This window comes from Candoia aspera, chromosome 4, assembly GCF_035149785.1.
Source record: "Candoia aspera isolate rCanAsp1 chromosome 4, rCanAsp1.hap2, whole genome shotgun sequence".
Taxonomy (NCBI): domain Eukaryota; kingdom Metazoa; phylum Chordata; class Lepidosauria; order Squamata; family Boidae; genus Candoia; species Candoia aspera.
The window spans coordinates 55720162-55738219 of NC_086156.1; the positions used below are offsets into that span (position 1 = coordinate 55720162).

The window sequence follows — 18058 nt, forward strand, 5'->3', positions numbered from 1 at the left end:
AAAAGAAACCTTTTTACAATGGGAAGAGGAAGCAGTATGACAAAATAGAGTGTGGGGGGTAGGAAACACTTTGATTAGGGCTGATGTAGGGAGAGCTGCAAAGAGGAATGAAGGAGATTGACAAGGTAACCTGATGGGATAGGAATCGCAGGAAAAGACTGCAATTTATGCACTTGTCAGAAAGAGGGAGAGAGTGCTTAGGATAAAAGTAATTCTGGAAAAAAGAAATGAATGACTGAAGTAAGTAGATCTCATAAGATGAGAGAGATGAGATATTATCCTGAAGGGGAGGAAATAATGGTAAATTAAGGAGTAAATTTGTTATTTGGAAATACTGTTTATTCAGATTGTGGTGCAAAGAATTTGCCTTTCAGTTTCAGTATTTAGTTTTCCAGAGTACAGATAGTGTTTTTTGACTGGCTGCATATGCTGCGGCAGCCATTTTATGGGCATTCCACGTTAATGGTTAATACGATAGTCAATTTCTTGGTATTCCGGGTATGCGCAGGTTGAGGCTAAAAGGAATTGTATGTCTAAAATATTGTAGGAGAGTGGTAAACTATAAGTGCAATTCTCTTGCATGAACGTATAGCAGAAGTTTCTGTATGATGATCCCTGCTGGAATAACAGCTAAACGATGAAACCCTGTTTGGAATGGTTTTGATGGAAACAAAGTATGTAAGAGTAAGGACAGTAAATAAAAGCAAGAAAGTTTGGCAGAAGTGAAAGACTTCTAGTGCAGTTCAGATGGCAGTACCTAGCTTACACTAACTGACCTTGAAAAAACTAAGCAGGCTCCAATCTGGTTAGCACTCATCTGGGACACCACCAGGGGATCCTAAGCCTGTAGACCAGTGTTTCTCAACCTTGCAACTTTAAGATGTGTGGACCAACTCCCAGAATTCCCCAGCCAGCATGGCTGGCTGGGGAGTTCTGGGAGTTGAGGTCCACAAGAAACACTGCTGTAGACTATACCGGAGAGGTTGCAAAAAATCATTCCCAAAGAAGGTAACGGCAAGTCACTTCTGTGCCATTGCCAGAAGCCTACACATGTTGTTGCCAAGAGCATGTTTTTACTTTATAAAATTGCTTTTAAAGTTTTGAACGTTCAGAGAGAGCCTGCAAGAAGCCTGTGAGCGTAACAACCCAGAGTCTCTTTACTCATAAGTGTAGCCCTTCGTTCAAAGTCACTCAGTCAAAATCTGACTACTATGACAAGTTCAGGGACTACTGTGGAATTCTATGAAAGCAAGAATTTGAATGAGATAAACTGACAGATAATAATACTTTAAAACACTAGTAAATATTAAGCTAACATTTGAAAAGCAAAATAAAAACCATTGCTCTTTCTCTTCACTAATAGGAGCTCTGAATGATCTCTTCATTCTCATGGACTTTCCAGAAAGAGCTATTTGTATTAAAGATATTAATATAGTTAAATATATTAATAGCAGTTTTATTTTTCGTTGTAAGAACAGTTTGTGCTACCAGAAGAAACTTTATGGTTCTGTAATGTTCTAAGGTAAGCATCAACATCTGACTGGTGTTTAAGTAGTACCTAAATAAGAAGAAAATCTAAGATAGCAGAACAGATGTAATACAGAAATAAAAAGAAAGATTGGTTGTGGAAAATAGCTAATCAGGGCAGCAATAGCTGATTTCAGATAGTATCTGTGGTAGAATAAAAACTGCAGGGACTTGTCCAGGCAGTTGCCAGAGTCAAAACTGACTTGAAGGCACTCCCCCACCAAAAACACTCTTTAAATTCATTTTGAATCAAACTCTTCAAAGCACATAACTATTACCTTCTGAACATAGGACATGGACTTTTATGAAATTAATAGCATAATTCTCCATGATTTTTTAAACTGATAAACGGAAATTGTGTGTTTTTTTTCCAGTTAACAGAACATCCTGAAAATTTTATTGTGAGAAGACAATTTTCAATAAAGGAGAGAGAAGGATTTCAGCTGGAAAAAAAGAAGTTCCCTGAAATTACCCTGTTTTTATTACAGTAGTTTAGCAGTATATTAGGAGAACAGAATTCAGGATTTTTAAAGAAAAAGCACCTAGTTGGTTAAAATATAAAGATCTGCTTCAGCTAATCAAATTAGACTTCCTTCAAAACTGTGTCCTGTGCTTTGGAATTCCTGTTTGACACCCATGTACTGTTTCTGAGTGATAACCAGTCAGTTAGTTGCACCCTTGTGTTTGTCTGGAGCAGATTAAAGTATGTAGCCTTATCTCTAGGATACAGAGGAAGTAGAGAAAGTAGGGGCACAGCTCTGAATAATGTTACTTGCATTACTAACTCTGATATTCTTCTGTGTGTAGGAAAGACGCTTTTCGTGGCCTGTCTGCATCCATTCAAAAGAAGGTCCCCCCTTTTTGCCCCAGGTATGTACTTCTATCCATGTTTTATGCTTCTTTCTTCCTAGACCATCCTTTTTCTACTGTTGCCTCACCTCATCCAGACAATTATTTATGGATTGATGTCTTTTGGTTACTGTGCATGCTGCTGGCCACCTTAGCACAATTTTCAGACAAACTGGTCTGAGGTGGGCGGCTATATAAATTGAATAAATAAATAAATAAATTTTCCTCACACATATGAGGAATTTAATGAATAAAAAAGTTCTCCACCTTTTGATAGGATGATTCAAGCTGAGTAAATTTAAAAAGTTCCAGAGAACCTGTTACATGCCTGCTTGTAAAGGCTATCTGGAAAATAAATAGAAGCTGTCCTTATCCATTCATTCTACAAGTAAGTTGTCAGGAAGGGGGTCCTAAATTAAAAAGAAAAGGTTAGTTTATAGATACCGTAAGAATAGATACAGAGAGAGAAAAGGAGGAACAGACTTCTGAAAAGATGACAAACATTTTGAAAACTTAGAACAGCCTTTCTCAACCTTTTGACCCTGGAGGAACCCTTGAAATATTTTTCAGGCCTTGGGGAACCCCTGCACATTCAGGCTCAAATGTAGGCCAGAAGTTACAAAATTATTATATTCATTTTATATGTAGATCTGTATATATGCATTAACAGTATTCTTAAACTGAAAATAAAGAATGAAACTTACCTCTTTAATGGGAAGCTGCCTGAATTAGAAATAATTTTTTAAATAAATCATGATCTCCCGGGGAACCCCTAGGGACCTCTCATGGAACCCTAGGGTTCCACAGAACCCTGGTTGAGAAATTCTGGCTTAGAAGAATATGGTAAGCACAATTTAGTTACAGTTGTATACTTTCACTGTTAAAAGCAAATGATTGCATTTGCATGGATTGTGTCTCTTGATATAACAAGTTTTTTCTAGGAACTCAACAGTCAACAGTAACTCAAAAGTCAATTCAGTGTTCATACTTTTTTTTTCATGTTCCTTTCTTCTCTCCTTTTCCAACTAGAATTGGCAATGTTTGGAACGGTAGTGGTTGGGATTGGAATTGCTGGATCTGTACGACTCAGAGACTTGCTGAATCCTTTGCCTTCCAGTCCTACTGAGCATCTTAAATTATTGGGATTTGTTTCTAGGTGAGAGGGGCCTCGTCATGTAATTTAAGAAGACGCATTGTAGCCAGACAAATATATACGTTGTCTTGTCTATGGCTTCCTGTGGCTTTTAGAACACTATAGTTTTGTCTTCATTATCTAGTTGAAATGTTAAGATTCCATTTCAGAATCAGAATGTAATGGCAGCGCTGAGTGAATTTCATGGCAAAACATACAAATAGTTGCAAATCAATGTGATGTATTTAATGCAAAGCAATGCCCGAGTCCTTAAATTCTTGCACTGCCTTCTATATTTATATTGCCATTGAAAACATTTCTCCCAGAACTCACAAATCCCATTTTTCCATGCAGAGATTTATATGTCCCTGGTTGAATGAAGACAATTGTATTTTTCAGTTATTATTGCTAATTTACTTCAAATATTGGAGACTAGTAATATGCAAACAATTTTACATTTGCCATTTCTGGTTTTAGATTTGAAAAAGTTGCCTCGATTTCAAATCGGCTGTTTCAATCTCTTTAGAAGAGTTCTACACTTCGAAGTAGCTCTGGTTCAATGTTGGAACACCCCGTTTTAAGGTCAAAACATTTTCAAAAAGGTTGAAATAACCCATTTCAAATCCAGAGCAACTTTTTTCAAACTTGAAACAACTGTTTTGAACTCAAAATAGAAGCATTTAGAATTCACAGTGGTCAAAACATTTTGCATAGTTGTAAAGTGAGTACATTAATGGATAAATGGTGTTTTTTTAAGAATTGGCATTTTTTTTGCTATAGCAACCAAATCACCTTCTGATTTTAATATACGAAACAAAAGCTATACCATATAGGATAAGAGAGTCTTTTTCTCAAGCTTACATGTCAAGTTTTCCCATACAGTGTATGGATCAGAATAGGTCCTTGAAACTGAGGTCAGTAGGCCAAAGAGGAGAGGCATCAATTTACCATATTATGGATGTGCGAAGTTAACAAACCCATTGAAACCATGATTGAGAGAGAACTTCAGTTAGGACTTCCTAGGTCTAACCATTAAAATGTTGACACTTCTTCTCCTGCTGCTCTTGTATAATCTGGGAATTATCAGGGGAGTCTTTCTCACTCCCTTTTCTTCTGCTAAAACTAGGAGATCTCTAGATGACATTCACCAAGTAAAGCAAATTAGTCTGCAAGAAGCTCTGGACAACCAGGAGGTCCATGCTGCCATCATCAGTACGGATAACCAAAACCACACTGAGAGTGTAAGGTATTGCCTTTTGAATTCTTAGCATCAAAGTGCCATTAGAATGTCCATTAATTAGTTGCTATTCTAAACAGCAAAATAGCTGGTTGTGGGTGATCAAAATTAAAAAATCACAGAAGCGATATCATAACTAGGCTAAACAATTTTTAAAGAGTGGCAAATTGTTTTTTGTTTGTTTGCACAATTTATATCCCTTTCCAGAGAGTCTGGGCATCCTATAGCTTTTAAAATACTACAGTCTATTAACACTACAATTGGCCGATCAGTATCCATTAAAGATTTAAAATAGAACTAAAATGAAAAATGCTTGGGTGAGGTTGTTTCATTGTTTATAATTGTATCAATTTTTTATTTGGTTTTATGCTTTATGTAAGCTGTGAGAGTCTCTGGATTGTGACAGGGTAGAAATGTGGTTAATAAAAATTCCCTTCTCACCCCTATGGGTGGTATGTGTCTTCCTCAACCTTGGGTCCTCTACCAGAGGCCTGGGAGTTTTAGGGTTCTGCGCAATATCTTAGCTGTTCCTAGCACTGCACTCTTCTGGACAGAGAGCAATGATGTTCTTTCTGGGATCTCTTGGAGCCACTTTCCCAGTTTGGGGGTCACAGCCACCAAGTGCCCCTACCACCACTGGAACCACTTTGGCCTTCATTTTCCACATCCTCTCTAGTTCCTCCTTCAGGCCCTGGTACTTCTCCAGCTTCTCATAGTTTTCTTCCTGATGTTGCTGTCACTTGGCACCACTACATCTATCACCACTGCTGTCTTCTGGTCCTTGTCTATTACCATGATATCCGGTTGATTGGCCAGAACTTGCCTGTCTGTCTGGATCTGGAAGCCCCACAGGATCTTAGCCCTGTCATTCTCCACAACCTTCTGTGGAATCTCCCATCTGGACTTGGGAGGGTCTGGCCAATACACTGTGCAGATGTTCCTGTACACAATGCCAGCTACTTGGTTGTGCTGTTCAGTGTATGCTGTTCCTGCCTGCATCTTACACCCTGCCACTATGTGTTGAACTGTCTCTGAGGCCTCTCTGCACGGTCTGCACCTTGGGTGCTGTCTAGTGTGGTAGACCCCTGCTTCTATGGATCGGGTGCTTAGTGCCTGTTCTTATGCTGCTATGATCAGCACCTCAGTGATGATTTTTAGTCCAGCCCTTTCCAGACACTGGTAGGATTCCCAATGTCATCCATCTCAACTACCTATCAATGGTACATCCCATGCAGGGTCTTGTCTTGCAATTGCACTTCCTCTGCTTGATCTTGCTTCCATGTCTGCTGCTGCCTCAGGCATTCTCTCAACAGCTCATCTTTAGGTGCCATCTTACTGATGTACTCCTGGATGCTTTGGATCTCACCCAGGACAGTGGCTTGGATGCTCACCAGACCCCGCCCTCCCTCTTTCTGGCTGGTGTACAGTCTCTGGGTGTTGGACTTGAGGTGGAAGCCCCTGTACATTGTGAGGAGCTTCTGGGTCTTCACATCAGCAGCCTCCATGTCCTCCTTTGGCCAGCTCACTATACTGGCAGGGTATCTGATGACTGGCAGAGCATACATATTGATGGCATGGATCTTGTTCTTCCCATTGAGCTGGGTCTTTAGGACCTGTCTTATCCTTTGGTGGTACTTGGTTGTTGCTGTCTTCCTTGCCTTCTCATCGTGGTTCCCATGTGTCTGCGGGATACCAAGGTACTTGTAGCTGGTCTGTATGTCTGCTATGTGGCCTGCTGGTAGTTGCCCCCCATCAGTCTTAACTACCTTCCCTCTCTTTACTACCATCTGGCCACACTTCTCCAATCTGAATGACATTCCAATGTCCTCACTGTAGATCCAAGTCAGGTGGATCAATGAGTCAATGTCTCGTTCACTCTTAGCATACAGCTTGATGTCATCCATGTACAGGAGGTGGCTGATGGTAGTTCCACTCTTGAACTTGTGTCCATATCCACTTCTTGTGATAATCTGGCTTAGGGGGTTCAAGCCCATGCAGAACAGCAGTGGGGACACTGCATCACCTTGGTATATGCTGCACTTGATGGCCACTTGTGCAAGCTGCCTTGAGTTGACTTCCAGTGTTGTCTTCCATGGTCCCATTGAGTTCTTGAGGAACGTCCTGAGCATCCTGTTGACTTTGTATAGTGCCAGGCATTCACAGATCCATGTATGTGGCATTGAGTCATAGGCTTTCCTGTAGTTAATCCAGGCTGTGCTCAGATTGGTCTGTCTAGACCTTGAGTCTCAGGTGACTGCTCTATCTATGAGCAACTGGTGTTTGGAGCCTCTGGTGTTGTTCCCAATGCCCTTCTGAGCTGTGCTCATGTACTGGCCTATATGGTCCTGCAGCTTGGTGGCTATGATGCCTGATAGGACTTTCCATGTTGTGGGGAGGCAGGTTATTGGCCGGTAGTTGGATGGTGTTGTTCCCTTGTTGGGATCTTTCATGATCAGCACTGTCCTGCTTTGTGTTAGCCAGTCTGGGTGGGAGCCTGCTGCTAGCAGCTGGTTCACCTGTGCTGCTAGGTGTTCATGCACTGCTGTTAGTTTCCTTAGCCAGTAGGTGTGGATCATGTCCGGGCCAGGTGCTGTCCAGCTCTTCATGTTCTTGACCCGCTGTTGGATGTCTGCTGCTGTGATGGTGACTGGTTCCTGCTCTGCGAGATTTTTGTGGTGTGCTCTCAGGTCCTGCAGCCACTTTGCACTGATGTTATGTATCTTCTCTTTCTCCCATATGTTCTTCCAGTACTGTTCAGCTTCTGCTGTTGGTGGCTCTGCTGTTACTGTGTTGTTGCACTGCAGTTGGGAGTACACCTTAGATGGTTCTTTGGCGAACAGGGCATTTATCTTCTTGGCCTCTGCTTCTCTAGTGTATCTCCTTAGCCTGGTAGCCAGTGCTGTGAGCCTTTGTTTAGCCGTCTCTAGGGCTTCAGATGGAGTCAGGCCCTTGTATTTTTTCAGTAGCCAAGTCTTATCCTTAATCTCCACACCCTTCTGTAGTTCCACCAGCTGACTAACTTCTCTCCAAGTTGCCTTGATCTTAGCCTCCAACCTCATTTTCCAGGGGGGGTATGTACTCCTGTTCTTCTTGATCATGTAGCCAAGCATCTCCAGGATTACAGCAGCTGTAGCATATACTAATTCATTGGTTTGAGTTATAGTGGTAGAAGGGATTGTTGCGAGGGCTCTGTTGGCATCTCCTAGCATACTATCTCCACTTCTCCACTGAGCCTTGGTAATCATTCTCAAGAGTTGACTGTTGCTAGTTTATCCATGATCTTTTGCCTCTTATCAACTGCTGTGCTTTGTAATGGAGGCGGTGGCAGTGACATTCCAGCTTCAGGTGTTGGCTAGACCTCCAGTTGTTCTTCTGGGTCTTCTTGAGTCTGGGATATAATGTGTTGTTGGTCTATCTCAAGTTGTGAGAGCAGCTTCCTCTTCGCTATGTTGAAGCGTTGGGTAACTAGCTGTTTCGCAGTTAGCGTGGATGCAGGTCTTCAGTCCATCCATAGTTCCCTCATGCTTTTCATATATCCCCTCTCATTAGGTCTACTGTTGTAGTAGCATCCCATCAATTCCAAGTCCTCTTGTCTCATACGTGTATGGTTTGATCCAGTAGCCCACTTATCATCAAATTGTCCTGGTTTCCCAAAATCTGGCATGGACCTTGTTGATCCAGGCAATGCCCAACCTGGCATGAATCTCTTAGTTCGTGTCACTCTCATATCTGAGGTAGGCTGGTGAAGCGTTAGGGGGTCTTTGCCCAAGGACCCCTACTGGTAAGGTAGGTAAAGTCAGGATTTGAACCCCGGTCTCCCACTCGAAAGGCGGCGTTCTAACCACTGTGCTATCCAGCTGCTCCATAAATGTATTTGTATTTGTATTTCGATAGATATATAGATATAGATATAGATATTAAATTGTTTTCATTTTCTGCAAGGTGCACAGATCTCTTGACTGGTGGAAAACAGAATAAAAGCCACTAACATTCTTTGTATTATCAAACTGGTGATAGTTTAAGATGGTAGCTAGGCATCCATCAATTATGTTTTAGAACCAAATTCTAATTAAATGTTAAGCATTACACTCAAGTGTAAAACAAAAATCACAAGTATTTAAATTGTACCTTTTCCCAGCTTTCAAAATTATGGTAGTGAGAGCTTTTGAGAAAAGTAACAGGATAAATATGCATGCATTTTTTTCTCTTCTTGGGCACTGTTTTTATTATTTACAAGTGTACTAACATATTGTAAAAGGAAGATTGGTCCATACTGTCTAGTATCTACAGTTGTGTCCTACTTCGAATAAATGTGGCTTTACTTAGAGGAAGGCCAAAATGGGCTCTGGACATGGTAGTTTTCCAAGACTGCTGATAATAATTGGGGGATATCTGTATTCTCTTTTCAGCTTCCTAAGGGAAGTTCAAAATATAACACCCTTTCTCCTCTATCAGGATATTCCTAGAGGCTGGCAAGCATGTTCTTGTTGAGTACCCTTTGGCATTGTCTGCAAAGGCAGCCCATGAACTCTGGGAGTTGGCAGAGCAGAAAGGTAATATATAAAACAGAATCTACATCTATTGTTTAAATGTATTTGGCAACTCTTGGTTTGGGTAGAGATAAAGCTGCAGAAGCATTGACTGCCTGCTTCTATTGACCACCAGGGACATTAGGAGTAGAGATAGCAGGCAAGGGGTTTTTTGTTCCTCTTCTTGTCTCTGTTCTGTTTTCCTCTGATTTGGAGGTTGATACTCTTAGGGTCTTCTCTTCAGTCTGGTTCCTATAAGAAGGAATAAAACCTTCCTTTTTTTCCCCTCCTCTTCCCACCCCCTCCCAAAGGCAGAAATGGTCAAGATAGAACTTTAAGCAGCAGGTAACATCCTAAGTAATGTTGTCCATTTGGAACTTGAGCATCTAAATATCCTTAATGGACTCAGTTCTACTCACATACTGAATCAGGATACTGTATTACAGAGTGAATCTGAGAATTCTAGTCAGTTTTTTCACTTTGGGATTTAGGGCTTTGTAATTTAGATTGTATATCTGAGGACAACACAAATCTATCTTGTCCTGTATCAATAGTTGAACTAGATATAGATATAGTATTATTTGTAGTTTGTATTGAATTTTAAACTTTATCTCTGTTGTAAACTGCCCAGAGTCCCTCCTTAGGGGGGAGATGGGCGGTGATAAAATTTGACAAATAAATAAAATAAATAAATATAAGAATATGAGAAATGTTGCTTTTCTTCCTCCCAACATAGCATCTTGATGCAGGGCAATGGAATATGAAGCTAGTTCCTGCTTCTTCATAAGGGTTGTCAGCTCCTTACCCAAAGAGTTTTGGCTTTGACAACTGTGAGACAAGAAGTTTAAAATAGACAATTTCTTTCATACCCTTGCACAAGACAATCAGTGTACTGACAATTCTTCTTTTGGGACCTATTGCTATTTTTAAATATTGATTGCTTTGTAACCTTTATTTTGCATGACAAGTAACCCTGTCAAAATATGCATTGTCTCAATGGCAGGTAAGATCCTCCATGTGGAACATATTGAACTACTGACAGAGGAATACAGACACCTGAAGAAAGAGGTGTCAGGAAAGGAGCTTGTGAAGGGAACATTACACTTCACAGGTTAGTTGTTAGAGACCCTTTGATTTCACATATCTTTGATGTGTCACCAAGATTTGAAGAATGTATGTCTAGGTTTGTGTCATGAATGGTTTGTGTCATGAATGGATTGAGTCATTTCATACTACAGATGAACAAGTGGGTGGTTGGAAGAGATTTGAATGCTGTTTATTGTGAACATAAATAAGATAGCAGATTAGCCCTTTGAGGAGAAAGATACCCTTCATCAGCTGTGAAAGAATAAATATTTACAAAGAGAACAAGCAAAAGTATGATTTTCTGCATCCCCCAGCTGTAGTTTAAAGTACTACAGTCCATTCTGCCGCTTGTATGTGTAGATCAGGCCTTATAATTTCTATCCATTTATAACATAAGTTCTATCTGAAGGTATTTTAGAATCTTCTCTTTTCCAGCTTTAGATTCAAGTTTTCTTTATCGTTTGTAAAGGTGGTCCATTGGATGAAAGATACTCAGGATTCCCATCTTTTAGCGGCATTGCCCGCCTCACCTGGTTGGTGGATCTTTTTGGGGATCTCACTGTCACTTCTGCCACAAGGGAACAGCAGAAAGAAAAAAACTACTTCAGGATGACGGTACATTTTCAGACTGCAGACAAAAGGTTGGTTTTGTTAAGCACTAGAAATGTTGATTAATCAAAATAATATTTTTCTTGCTAGGAGATGATACATCCTTAGTGAAACAACGTATTTACCGCAAGTTTATGATATATAAGTATAGGACATGGCCACATTTAGAATTTTATTTGTTTGTTTGTTTGTTTGTTTGACTTTACAGTATTAACAGCTCAACTCCAATGGACTCTGGAATTAAGGTCAGATCAGTAGCATTTGCTAGGCATTAGGAAATAATTTTGCTTTTTGAATAAAACTGATCTTTCATTATTGAAACTATTATCATAGTTTTTTTCACTAGTCAAACAATTGGTTCTTTCTTGGCAGCACATGACGTGTTTCCTAAACTTTTCATTTTTGTATTGGGTGCTAAGGAATAGAAGCAGCACATAGTAATTTAAATATGATGCCTAATATCATACCATTGCTTCACTGACTTCATAAAATGTTCATAGAGCCAAGGCCAGATTGTCACTCAAGAAAATCAGTTTAACTGAACCTGAGGAGCAGGATCTGTGGCTGAGTTCCTGAAAGGGTATTCTTTAGATCAATCAGTACTGATCTGCAAAAGGAGTTGGCCTAATTCATATCTGTCTGAAGATTATATAATCTGATTTGTGGAGTCCTTGGTGCTCTCTGAGCCTTGTTGTTTTCTTGCAGACGTTTCATTGCCAGACTAGGCTACATCTTCAGTGCAAAATCATTAATCTGATTTAAAATCTTTTCTCTCTAATCCCAGATATATGTAGGCTGACACTGAGGATTGCATGAATAGTGCTGAGTTAGGGTGTTACAAGCCCCTCAACCCCTCTTTTCATCTGTAAAATACAGGAAAAGAGAAAGTGGCAAATGGCATTCTTCCTTGGTAAACCTGGGAACATACCCAAATTCTGCAAATGATCAAGCAGATACATTAAGCAGAGTTTAGGTAAGCTAAGTCTGGGAGTGGGTGGCAACTCATAAAAAGAGGAAATCAGTACAAGTTCAAAGCTAAGCAAGTTTTTCAGAGCATCACTTTGTGAATGAACTTGCTGGTTTACCAAAGAAAAACCTGGTTGTAATAGTCTGATATGCTGATAATCTAGTTTATCTCCATGCTATGAAAATGTTCATCTACAGTAGGTTGGCTAAGGAGCTGCTGGCATTAACTGCAGCGGCTGATTGAAAAATAGCCACAAGGGAATATTAGGCTTCACTTCGTATTTGAACAGCTATTCATAAAGATCCATCAGTGTTCAGTTTTGTTATTCGACTAACTCCATTATGCAAGCAGGATTGACCCCAAAATGCTGCAGTCTACTTTCAGTCTACTTTCTGATGAAACAACTGGACCATCCTCTAGGACATCGAAGATATTGTGATGGAATTATTTATTTGTTTATTTATTTACAGAACTTATATGGCTGCCTATCTCATACAATGACTCTGTGCAGCTCACAACAATCCATAAAACAGCTAAAAACATATCCTTCCCCCCAGGCACCAGACCAAACATCCACACAGCTCAACCCCTCATCCTAGCCCAATGCTTGGGAAAACAGCCAGGTCTTCACAGCCCTCCAGAACCCTAAAAGGGTAGGGATTCCTCTGATCTCAGGTGGGAGGCTGTTCCAAAGGACTGGGGCAGCCACCAAGAAGGCACGCCTCCAAGGTTCTATCAGATGGCAACATTTAAGGGAGGGGACCTGGAGCACACCCACCTTATCTAACCTAGTAGGACAGGCAGATACCCTCAGGGAGAGGCAGTCCCACAAGTAACCTGGCCCTGTGCCATGTAGGGCTTTAAAGGTGATAACCAGTATCTTGAATTGCACCCAGAAAGCAACTGGAAGTCAGCGCAGTTCACGCAGCAGTGGTGTTACTCAGGTGAATCACGGGACACCCAAAACTGCACATGCTGCTGCATTCTGGACCAGTTGCAGCTTTTGGATGGTCTTCAAGGGCAGCCCCATGTAGCATGCATTGCAGTAATCCAAACGGGAGGCAAGTGACTGTGAGCAAGGCCTCCCAGTCCAGGAATGGGCTCAATTGCTGCACAAGACGGATTTATGCAAAGGCCCCCCTGGCCACAACTGTCATCTGCTCTTCCAGCAGGAGGTGTGAGTCCAGGAGGACCCCCAAATTGTGCACCAGATCTGTATGGGGGAGTGTTACCCTGTCCAGAATCAGCAATGTCAACTCTCCAGAATCCAGGGGGCCAAAACCCCACATCTTGCTAGGGTTGAGTTGCAGCCAGTTTCTCCCCATCCAGGCCCTTGCAGCCTCCAGGCTCTGAGCCAGCCCCCTGAACAGCATCACTTGCCCAGCATGGGATAGAGATGTATAATTGGGTGTCGTCAGCATGATGACACTGAACCCCGTGCCAGTAGATGACCTCTCCCAGCAGCTTCATCTAGATGTTAAATAAGAGGAGAGAGAGACTTGAGAGGAGAGAAAGAGACTGAGACACCCCACATAATAGGGCACATAGGATGCTGTGCCTAAACAAAGCAGCCATACTATGATTTAAAGTGATTTCCTGGTTCCCTGGTTCACTCATTATGGTAGGACAGTGGTTGGGATCTCACAAGAACCCAAACAGAAAGTACCCAATCCTATTTTAGCCTGTTCTAGTGAGCTGTGCAAACTGCCAGTCTTCTGAGTTCATGATTACAGAGAAGGAGTTAGCATAGTGACACAGAATGTTTGGTCTTTAACAGTCCATACATCTATTCTGAGGTCGTTCCCATTGAGCTCATTGAAGCTAAGCTTTTGAGATAGGGTTACATCTGAAGTTCATTATTAAAAAATCAAGGGCTGTTAGATCTAGACTTGAAAACCTGGCAGTGGAACTCTGCCAATTGTGACTTGGCTTGATTCTGTAATAACTCTGCAAACGCAAAAGAGGCCAAAAAAAAAAGATGGTAGAGACTAGTAGGGATGAATTTTTTGTATTGATTTTGAAGGTTTCAGGTTTCTAGTTTAAAAGAAGACTCAAATAATAAAAATTAGCTATTTAGTCACTTTGTGTGAGAAATTAAATAATACAGCATGTTGTGTTAAGATGGGCAAAAGTGTCCAACTTTGAAAAATGGTGTGGGGCTTATTAAAATATACACAAAGCAGGGTTTTTAAATTGCAGGATTGAAGGGGCCACCTGTGGCCAGCTTATCTAGGACAAGAACAATCTCTGCTGTCTTTGTAGAGCCTATAGGGATCTGCGCAAACAGCTTCTGAATGTCATGCTACCCTTTTAGCATTTGGTTGACATATATAGTGCTCCAGACCTATTCTGTTCCTTGGCAGTTTCCCACTGGCATTATTCCAGTGACGTCATCCATTTGCACTTGCTGAATATTTGGCTGCTCTTATTTATGTCTGTATAGCTGTGACAAAGCCCTAGACTTCAAAAAGTCTAGCATGAGTGTCTGATAGACATGAAAGCATTGCTGGTATATTCCTGACCAATCTCATGAAGACTGGTTTGGTGAGGGCGCTGTGAGATTATTCTGTGCACAAAAATGGAAAGACTCCGAAATAACCACAATGGAGGAATGGCTGGAGAAGATGACAGAATTAGCAGAGATGGCAAAATTGACTTGTTTAATTAGAGAAAGGACAATAACTACATTTATTAGTGACTGTAAACCCTTATGGGCTTTTTGCTGAAAAAATTAAAATTGAATTTGTGATTTATGGGTTTGATGATTAGAAAGCGTAGACTATGGAAAGAAGGAAATTATGTTGTAACCTTAGAGAAAGAGAGTAAAATATAAATGTACTTGTAACTGCTGTTAAGAAGATTGGAAGATGCTTCTTTATAACCTCTCCTCTCCTCTCTATTTCTTTCTTTGCACTTTTTTTCACTTATTATGTTTCTTTACTTTCCTTACTTTTTTCTTTCAAAATTTGTACACAGGTAGTCTTCAACCTACATCCATTTGTTCAGCGACCATTCGAAGTTATGACGGTGCTGAACGAAGGGACTTACGACTGGTACTCAGAGTTGCAGCCATCTCAGCACCCCTGCAGTCACATGATTGCAATCTGGGAGCTTGGCAACCCGTTCTCCCTTACAACCAGTTGCCAAGCACTCTGCGATCACATGATTGCCCTTTGCCACCTTCCCTGCCAACTTCCCCCAGGAAGTCAATGGGGAAGCCAGCAGGGAAGTTGCTGGAGTAAGTCTCCCTCACCCATGCACTCTCCTCAGCCCCTCTACGCTCATACTGCTCCAGCCACTCACGCACCCCTGCACACCCTCCCCAACCCACACAGCGCCTCTTACGCACCCCCACGCACCCTCCCCAACCCACACGGCACCTCTTGCACACCCTCCCCAACCTGCATGGCATCTTTTGCACACTCTCTCACACCCCCGCGCACCCTCCGCAACCTGCACAGCACTTCTCATGCACCTCCTGGCACCCTTGCACACCCTCCCCAACCCTCCCCTGCACCCCCTCACTCCCTCCCTCCCTCGGCGGCAGCCACTTACCTGCCTCCTGGCCTGGGACTTGCAACTTCCTGCTGGCTCCTCCACTGACTTCGGTTGTGGGAAGCCGGCAGGAAGTTTCCTTGCCTAACAACTATGGCATTCAGTTAATGACAGCAACCCGGACTGCGGGGATTGCTGTTGCTAAGTGATGTGGTTGTGCTTTACGACTGCTTTGCTTAGCAACATAAATTCTTGTCCCAACTGTCACTGTAAATCAAGGACTACCTGTGGTTTTTATTCTTTTAAAAATTTATTTAATAAAAATTGTATATATAAGAAAATGGTTTTGGTGAGGGGTAAAATTGCAATGTGTTTTAAAGGAAGCAGTACGTGTAAATTAATATTCCCACAAGCATAAGGAATCAGAAGTGACCCACTGTCTTCCTTGACAATTTCACCATGGGATATTTTGCTGCACTTTATCATAAACCTGCTCTCATGAGATCTCCCTTTTTCAAAACGTATGATGTCATTGGGCATCTTTTCTTTCTCTATTTCCTAATAAAACATTCCCAAGCTGTAGTCTTACAGCCAGTTCACAAAAACAGATTGCAGTCCCAGCATCTCTCTGTTGATTCCAGTATACAAAAATATAGGAATGTGACTGTTTTGTTGTGTTTTTCAAGCCGCAGTAGCTGTTTCTCTGTCACTTCTTTTGATCTGCTTTCTCGCCCATGGGCTCAGACTACAGTTCAAGCTCACTGATCACTGTGACATGACTGATTTATTCTGATTTCAGCTTGAACAACAGCGACCCGTGCATGACTCCCACTGACCAAATCTTGCCACCAGCAATGCAGGCATAGCTCTGCCAATTTGGCAGTCTCCTTGTTTTAAAATCAGCAATTCATAGAACATTATCAGTATACGTTACGTGGCAAATGCATTATGCAGTGTGCTCCTGCCTATTCAGGCTGTAGATTTTGAGTCCTGCCTCTCCTCTGCTATTCCAAGATGCAAGTGGATGCAAAGAGAGTGTTTTCTACTGATTGTAAAGTGCGCAGCCAAACATAAAAGCAGTTGAGCCACAGCAGTTCTGTAGATTCAAAAGCAGTACAAATGACAAACCAAGCAGTGAATCTCTACCGCTAGATGGCAGTTCTTAACATGAAGTTCAAAAGCTTGGACTAATTAACGTTCATGTTTCTGCCATCTCTGTGATGCTAAGGCAAATGGTTTTCTTTTAAACACGTCTTTGGAAAGTTTTATTTCTGCCTTTAAAAAAAGTCCTTCTGGTTTAATTAAGGCCTCTGACTTGGATTGAAGAAAGGGCTCCAGGGATGAAGCGGGATAAGAAGATCAACTTCTGTTTCAAAAGTGGATGCTTGGAATGTCTCCCTGAGGCTCCTCGTTCACCAGTTGGCCTTTTCATGCAAGACCTGATCATCTTTGCCAAAAAACTTTTGGGACAGATCCCCAAAGAGGAACTGACAGCTGAGAAAAGGCGGGTTCTGCTGTGTCTCAATCTTGCTGAAGAGATTCAAATGCACTGTGAACAGCCATCAAAATGCTGCTCTTGAAAGTGTGTGAGACTACAAGATTCACCATTTAAAACCGCCCCTTGTACTCCCTTTTTAAAATGTTCTTCTAATTTGCCAGTTTCTCCATTCTGTTAAGCAAGATTTTTCTAACAGAGCCAGGTTTAATTTAATCTGGCAGCACAGGGACTATATAGATACTGTCTTGCCTTATTGCAAAATAACTTTCTAATCAAAAGCTAGTGAACAAACAACTGAATGCATTTCTTCTTCTAGAGAGTGTCACTTTTTTCACAGTGTTTATTCTTGTGGAAGAAAGAGTCTTCCTCAGCAACAAAATATATCTCTGAAACATTTTAGATTCTGTATTTAAGCCTTTCTGTATATTCAATTTAATGTTTAAACAGACATCAGTGTGTTGAACAGCTTTAAGTTTATTTCTGGCCTCTGTTCACTCTAAGTTGCTCTTTAATCTGAAACCCCCTTCCAGTTGCATGAAACACTGAAAATGGTACCCCTATATTATGTTTATCTCTAATGTTTAGCTGAAGTCTACATCCTAGCTTTTACAGGAGGATAGAAAATTATACTGAAAAGGTAGAGACTGAAGGATGATTTCTGGAGGGGAATGCTTTTTTTGGTTTGGCAACTCCTCATATACCATACTGACCTGGTTCAAACATAATGTTGTGTGAACCCCTCCAATTATGAGTTAGTCAATAAACATTATTTTAAAATTGTGTCTTTGTAATGTATGACATACCCATTGAGTTTTGTCTTGAGAATCCTCAGTCCATATAAATGTGGAATCATAATTTCTCTTCCATTTTTTTCAAATGCATTTATGAAATGAGATGCGCTTCAGGTCTGACATAGTGCAAAATAATTAGATATTACACTGAGTTTACCTTGTACTGCAATAACATTTGAGATTTCCACATTTTGATTTAGCTAATTTTCTTCTTGCAACTAATTCTGTCTCAGTTTGAGAAAACTCATCATGAGATAATTTTGTATAGCAAACAGTGGAATTAATAGTTATGTCAACAACACGTTTATTATAGCCCTAAGGCCAGATACAATCAAAAT

General features: G+C 41.0%; 1 protein-coding gene across 1 annotated transcript; it reads left to right on the top strand.

The window, feature by feature from the left end:
• Positions 1-2277: 2277 nt before the first annotated feature.
• Positions 2278-17709, top strand: BLVRA (biliverdin reductase A). The gene is made up of 7 exons (XM_063304183.1): positions 2278-2397; positions 3406-3532; positions 4635-4754; positions 9201-9298; positions 10278-10385; positions 10830-11001; positions 16738-17709. The coding sequence occupies exons 2-7, from the start codon at positions 3414-3416 to the stop codon at positions 17009-17011; spliced, it is 891 nt and encodes a 296-aa protein (XP_063160253.1). The 5' UTR covers positions 2278-2397; positions 3406-3413; the 3' UTR covers positions 17012-17709.
• Positions 17710-18058: the final 349 nt, after the last annotated feature.